The following is an 8,000-nucleotide window of genomic DNA, read 5'->3' on the forward strand; positions in this document are numbered from 1 at the left end:
GTTTGTTTTCTGAAATCCAATATCAAAAAGACTATGAACATTAACTTTCTATTACATTACACAGTATGAGTAATACTACAAATATTTACTATATCAATGTCATCTGTGTGACACTGGGTGTTGCCATTTCTTCACACATGATATTGAAACAGAAATCAACACACTGTGCAGAATATAGGCTAATTACAAAAATAGTTAAAAGAGTAGTTATGAGTGGAGATACTTGGAATGAATGAACTGCAATCTGGTCGGTCTAGATTGGGAGCCATCTGTCAGTGCTCTCTAAGTCAGCCTCCGTAACAAACTGGTTTAATGGAGTTCGCTTTACTCTATCCTTCCCATGGCTGGAGACAGACATATATGTGCAGTGGAGAGAGAGGAATCAACACCTATATTAGAACAATCACCCTGTCCTTCTCCTCCATATCAACACCAGTAGAGAAGATAGAACATCATACCCCGAGAGAGAGAGTCGACTTGCCATCCATAGATCAACACCTAGATGAAAAGAGTCACACGACTTCTGCTCACCGTAGAGATAGATGACGAGAGAGAGAGAGAGAGCAGAGAAGAGAGATGGAATGCAAAGACAGCGACGAGAGAGAGAGAGAGAGAGAGATGAGAGAGATGAAGGGGAACGATCACAGACAGTACCTCATCCTCCAGATCAACCATATAGGGACATCACCCTACCTCGTCCACCAGTAATCAGGCACCATATAGGACATCACCCGTCCCTCCTCCAGATCAACACCAATAGACATCACCCGTTCGTAGAGTAGAGAGAGAAGAGAGAGAGAGCGAGAGATGACTCTCCATATTCAACAGCCATATTGAGGGACAACAAACCCTTCCTCTTCTCGCATATCAACACTTATAGGCGACATCGAGCCCTGTCCTCTCCTCCATATCAAAACACCTAAGGACATTCAGCCCTGGTCCTCTCCTCCCCAGTATCAACACGACCTAGAAAGACATCACCCTGTTCTCCCACATTAAGAATCAACACGACCTATTAGGACATCCATACGCGCTGAGTCGCTCTTCTCCATATCAGGCACCTTATAGGGAAGAGGCAATGACCGACCAGCTGAGTGCCTCTGACCTCAGAGGCAAGAATATGTGACGAAGACACTAGCCAGTAAGATGAGAGGAAGCAAGCACCCCATCGGATGCAGACTCTTCGATGACGAGACGAGAGCAGAGCAGAAGTGACAACACCTGATGAGAGAGAAGCAGAATTGCACGAGAGAACACGTAGTGACGCTCTTTGCTTTGCGACAATAGAGATTTCAACACACGAATAGAGAGAGACGAGATTCGAAGAACGACAGACGGAGATGGTGACGCGTATACGACATACACAAGTAGAGAAGATTAAGTGCCAAGCAAACCTCCACCCCACAACACTTCTTTTCTCACATTGTTGAGGCCGGAAATTCACCATAATAGTCTGTATTTCATAACCACATTCTCTCCTTGATATCCAGACACTATTCATATCTATCTTATGGCAGGATAGGCCATCACCCTGGTCCTCTCCTTACTCTCCTATATCTCAAAAAGTACTATTAAAAACCATATTTTTACGACACACCACACATCCTCCTCCTATACCTTACCTATCCACTCATCCTAACACTCCCTACAGTGAGCGATATGTATCACCACTTACTTACAGTACCTCTCTTCACTAACTACTCCACAATACTTCAAACACTCGACTATAGAATTACTCATACGTCTGTTACCCTCCATACATTCCAAACGGTGCACCACCTGCTACTAACTCAACTCACTCCTGTACTCTCATCTCGCCCCAGTCTCTCATCCTACTAACTACGAGACCATAATACTCGCTCGCTGCTCCTCTACTCACCATAATCACATAAATATACCTATAATTAGACCCGCTGCTACTACTACTACTATTTTACTACTATTGCCGACTGTACTACTAACTACGTAGCTTACTTATTGCCGCTGCTACTTACTACTACTTACTTACGTACTACTACTATTGCCGCTGCTACTACTACTACTACTACTACGATTTGCCGCTCGCTAACACTCACTACACTTATTGCCACTTCGACTACTACTACTCCAACTCTAACTTCTACTACCGCAGTGCTTACTGCCTTACTACTACTACTGTAGCTACTACTACTGTCTACTTGCTGGCAGATGCTACTCTAACTACTACTACCTCTCTCACTACTACTACTGCTACTACTATAGCTACTGACCCTACTACTACTACCTGCTACTTGCGCTTGCACTACTACTACTACTACTACTACTACTACTACTGCAACTGCTACTGCTACTACTACTACTGCTGCTACTACTACTACTGCTACTACTACTACTGCTGCTACTACTACTACTACTATTGCCGTTGCTACTACTACTACTACTGCCGCTGCTACTACTACTACTATTGCCCCTGCTACTACTACTACTACTACTACTACTACTACTACTACTACTATTGCCACTGCTACTACAACTATTACTACTACTCCAACTGCAACTGCTACTGCTACTACATCTACTCCTGCTGCTGCTACTACTACTACTACTACTAGGTCTACTACTACTGCGACTACTACTACTAGGTCTACTACTACTGCTACTACTARTACTAGGTCTACTACTACTGCTACTACTCCAACTGCAACTACTACTACTGCTATTACCACTGCTAATACTATTGCTGCTACTGCTCCTGCTACTTCAACTACTGCTACTACTGCTTCTACTACTCTTGCTACTGCTACTACTGCTCATGCAACTGCTACTGCTACTGCTGCTACTACTACTGCTACCAGTACTGCTGCTACGACTACGACTACTACTTATGCTGCTACTATTACTGCTACTACTACTGCTACTACTACTACAACTGCGATTACTACTAATACTACTACTACTACTACTACTTCTTCTGCTACTACTACTGCTACCACTACTACTTCTGCTACTGCTACTACTGCTACTACTACTACTACTACTGCTACTACTACTACTACTGCTACTACTAATACTACTGCTACTAGTACTACTACTGCTACTACTACTGCGACTGCTATTACTACCACTACTACTTCTTCTGCTGCTACTGCTACTATTATGTGCTATATTCTTGACAGTCAGTGATGCTGTCGTTTGAAGCTGTGACTGTGTGAGAAACATAACAACAACACACACAGTGACTTGGTTGGTAAAGTCACCCCTGTTCTGCCAACTGGCTTGACATACTCCCAGCCTACCTTGCTCTGTGAATCTTTAACAGTGTCAGTCTACTCGTCAGAGACCGACAACATGGAGGGAGGTGGAGGGGTGAGTGCTTGGCCATGGTGTGCCGCAAGAGTAAAGTGTGTGTGTACTGTATGTGTGTGTGTGGTGATGGGTGGAGAGAGGGAGACCGGCTGTATGGGGAGATAAGACTAGGGCCTGCCTTCCTCTCCTCCCTGGGATAGGTGACACAAAGAGAGAGAGAGAGAGAGAGAGACCAAAACTGAGAGAGAAAGAGAGAGAGAGACCGAGGGAAAGACCGAAACTGAGAGACCGAGAGAGAGACCGAAACAGAGAGAAAGAGAGAGACCGATACAGAGAGAGACTGAGTGAGAGAAAGGACACCACCACCACCACCATCCCCTCTTTACCCGCCATCTCACCCCACCTGACCCAGACTCACCCTATCCCCATGGAGGTAGCTGAGTGGGTAAGACTACCCTGAGGGGGACTGACTGACAATCTGCATGAAATAGGATCAGTGTGTGGATGGCAGTGTCCCAAATGGCACCCTATTCCCTATATAGTGCACTACTTTTGGTTATAGGGTCACACACTGCCAAGCTTCATAGTCATATTTAATAACTGCCGCTTTGAAAATGAATTAACATTATTTGAAACATAGAGGGTTATTTTCTTCTCTCAGTCACAGCAGGTGAGCTGGGACGCTGTAACCCTGGGACATAGGGATTTTTAAGCCTTGAGACAATTGAGACATGGATTGTGTATGTGTGCCATTCAGAGGGTGAATGGGCAAGACAAAATATTTAAGTGCCTTTGAACAGGGTATGGTAGAACCAGTGACAGGCGCACCGGTTTGTGTGAAGAACTGCAACGCTGCTGGGTTTTTCACACTCAACAGTTTCCGCCATGTATCAAGAATGGTCCACCACTCAAAGGACATCCAGCCAACTTGACACAACTGTGGGAAACATTAGAGTCAACAATCCAGCATCCATGTGGAATGCTTTCGACACCTTGAAGAGTCCATTTCCCGACGAATAGAGACTGCAACTCAATATTAGGAAGGTGTTCCACAGGGATGCTGTGACACAGAGAGAAAGAAAATGACCCTCTATGTTTCAAATCCTGTGAATTAATTTTAAAGTGGCAGTTATTAAATATGACTATGAAGCTTAGCAGATTGTGCCACTGTCATAAACAGTAATGAAGCCTTTGGATCGTTATAGCAGGCGCTAACGTTGCTAGTTGGAGATAGTTCTGCCATGATCCTTTTGAGAGCCTTGTTACCTAGGAAACAGCCAACTGTTAATATTCAAGCAAAACTCTTTCAAAACACCTGCATTTAATCGCCTGCAAGACTCCTATGCCTGACATACGATATAAGCCACGCTCACTGGACCTCAATACAGCAGAACCATGACAAACTAGTGTGGTTAGAACACTTCACATGTATTTCTCACTCTCTGTCTACAGAGGGACAGTAGGGAGTGTGACGGACGTCATAGAGGGACAGTGTGGGGGTGTGGACGGGTGTCATAGAGGGACAGTAGGGGTGTGACCGTGGTGTCATAGAGGGACAGTAGGGGGTGTACCGGGTGTCATAGAGGACAGTAGGGGTGTGACCGGGTGTCATAAGGGACAGTAGGGGGTGTGACCGGACGTCATAGAGGGACAGTAGGGGTGTGACCGGACGTCATAGAGGGACAGTAGGGGTGTGACCGGGTGTCATAGAGGACAGTAGGGGTGTGACCGGACGTCATAGAGGGACAGTAGGGGTTATGACCGGGCGTATAGAGGACAGTAGGAGGTGTGACCGGGCGTCATAGAGGACAGTAGGAGGTGTGACCGGACGTCATAGAGGGACAGTAGGGTGTGAAGATGTGACCACGGCCGTCATAGAGGGACAGTAGGGGGTGTGACCGGGCGTCATAGAGGGACAGTAGGAGGTGTGATCCGGACGTCATAGAGGCGACAGTAGGGGGTGTGCCGGACGTCATAGAGGGACAGGTAGGGGGGTGTGACCGGACGTCATAGAGGACAGTAGGGGGTGTGACCGGACGTCATAGAGGGACAGTAGGGTTGTGACCGGGCGTCATAGAGGGACAGTAGGGGTGTGACCGGACGTCATAGAGGGACAGTAGGGGGTGTGACCGGGCGTCATAGAGGGACAGTAGGGGGTGTGACCGGGCGTCATAGAGGACAGTAGTGGTGTGACCGGGGCATAGAAGGGACATAGGGGTGTGACCGCGGGTCATAGAGGGACAGTAGGGGGTGTGACCGGCGTCATAGAAGGGGACAGTAGGGGGTGTGGACCGGACGTCATAGAGGGACAGTAGGGGGGTGTGACCCGGGTGTCATAGAGGGACAGTAGGGGTTGTGACCGCGGTGTCATAGAGGGACGTAGGGGTTGTGACCGCCGTCATAGAGGGACAGTAGGGGTGTGACCCGGTGTCATAGAGGGGACAGTAGGGGGTGTGACCGGGTGTCATAGAGGACAGTAGGGGGTTTGACCGGTGTCATAGAGGGACAGTAGGGTGGACGGTTCATAGAGGACAGTAGGGGGTGTGACCGGGTGTCATAGAGGGAAGTGGGGGGTGTGACCGGACGTCATAGAGGGACAGTAGGGGGCTGTGACCGGCCGTCATAGAGGACAGTTAGGGGTGTGACCGGGTGTCATAGAGGGACAGTAGGGGGTGTGACGCGGCGTCATAGAGGGACAGTAGGGGGTGTGACCGGGCGTCATAGAGGGACAGTAGGGGGGTGACCGGGCGCATAGAGGGACAGTAGGGGTGTGACCGGACGTCATAGAGGGACAGTAGGGGTGTGCCGGCCGTCATAGAGGACAGTAGGGGGTGTGACCGGCCGTCATAGAGGAACAGTAGGTGCTGTAATGTGACTCACGGATGCACTCTGGCTGGGAGCCGCTCCAGGTAAGGTCAGCCTGACACAGCCGGGGTGGTGGAGCCCTGGAGCAGGTGACCCCGGCTGACACTGGAACGCCACCATGCTGCCCACCTGTGTTAGAGTACAAACACACAGGTGAGTGCACCTGCATGTACAATAGGGACAGAAGTATAGAACACACAGGTGAGTGCACCTGCATTTACAATAGGGACAGAAGTATAGAAAACACACAGGTGAGTGCACCCACATGTACAATAGGGACAGAAGTATAGAAACACACAGGTGAGTGCACCTGCATTTACAATAGGGACAGAAGTATAGAAACACACAGGTGAGTGCACCTGCATTTACAATAGGGACAGAAGTATAGAACACACAGGTGAGTGCACCCACATGTACAATGGGACAGAAGTATAGAAGCACACAGGTGAGTGCACCTGCATTTACAATAGGACAGAAGTATAGAAACACACAGGTGAGTGCACCATGCATTTTACAATAGGGACAGAAGTATAAGAAAACACACAGGTGAGTGCACCCGCATGTACAATAGGGACAGAAGTATAGAAGCACACAGGTGAGTGCACCCGCATGTACAATAGGGACAGAAGTATAGAAGCACACAGGTGAGTGCACCCACATGTACAACAGGGACAGAAGTATAGAAGCACACAGGTGAGTGCACCCGCATGTACAATAGGGACAGAAGTAAAGAAACACACACAACAGGTTAGGATCTACAGTATGTAATTATAGTACCAATGACATAAAGAGTAGTTTACACTCTTACATTCACACTAATCTCAGATGTTTATAATGATTCAAAAGAGACTTGGAATAGGAGTGCTTCCATTCAAAGGCCAGTTTGATATCAAATGTTGATTTTGATATCAATCTTGATTTTGATATCAAACAAAGGCTGTGTGGACAGATGTACACGTCAAATATTGAATCCCTGTGAAAGGTTTTGTTTAAACAGCATGAGGTTACATCAACCAACACGTTCCCTGGTTATTTGTCTGTCTGTCTGTCTGTCTGTCTGTCTGTCTGTCTGTCTGTCTGCCCGCCTGTCTGTCTGCCACAGACTGATCATTGATCACTAATGCCTTTTCACAGAGCGACACATCAGGTAAGCTCTTGTCAGCTCTTTTCAGTCCTCTCAACCTTCCCGTGCTTTGCTTGCATGTGTGTGTGTGTGTATGTCCATGCGCGAATCTGTGTGTGTGTGTCTGTGTGCTCATCTCTGTGTGTGTGTCTGTGTGCTCATCTSTGTGTGTGTGACATTAAACCAAGTGACAGTCAGGGGAGTGAAATATGAAAACGTGTCATGGAATGACACAGTGGCTTCACACATTAATTGATTAACACGTCGTCCCCGGCACTGGAACATGGTCTAACGAGTAATAGACACAGGGCCTTATCTCTGGAATACAATATCTCCTTCACTCTGCTTCAATATCATTAGGCTGCAGCCAGCAAGTCCTCCTCTACATCTCCCTCCCTTCCTCACTCACTATTTCTCCCTCTACACTATTTCTCTCTCCTCTCTCTCTCTCTCTCTCTCTCTCTCTCTCTCTCTCTCTCTCTCTCTCTCTCTCTCTCTCTCTCTCTCTCTCTCTCTCTCTCTCTCTCTCTCTCCTCTCTCTCTCTCTCTCTCTCTCTCTCTCTCTCTCTCTCTCCTTCTCTCTCTCTCTCTCTCTCTCTCTCTCTCTCTCTCTCTCTCCTCTCTCTCTCTCTCTCTCTCTCTCTCCTTCTCTCTCTTCCTCTCCTTCTCTCCACCCTGTCCTCTCCAGCCATATCAAATACCCTATTTCACCGTACTCACCCTTCCT

The 8,000-nt window shown here is 47.6% G+C and overlaps 1 protein-coding gene across 1 annotated transcript in view; it reads right to left on the reverse strand.

The window, feature by feature from the left end:
- LOC111954931 (CUB and sushi domain-containing protein 3-like) overlaps nt 1–8,000 on the reverse strand; it is a 32,662-nt gene that overhangs the window by 12,455 nt on the left and 12,207 nt on the right. The window contains exon 4 of the mRNA XM_023974869.2: nt 6,166–6,313. Within this exon, the coding sequence (XP_023830637.2) occupies nt 6,166–6,313 (148 nt within the window). The remainder of the gene's footprint in view (nt 1–6,165; nt 6,314–8,000) is intronic.

This window comes from Salvelinus sp. IW2-2015, linkage group LG30 (genome assembly GCF_002910315.2).
Source record: "Salvelinus sp. IW2-2015 linkage group LG30, ASM291031v2, whole genome shotgun sequence".
NCBI classification, from domain to species: Eukaryota; Metazoa; Chordata; class Actinopteri; order Salmoniformes; family Salmonidae; genus Salvelinus; species Salvelinus sp. IW2-2015.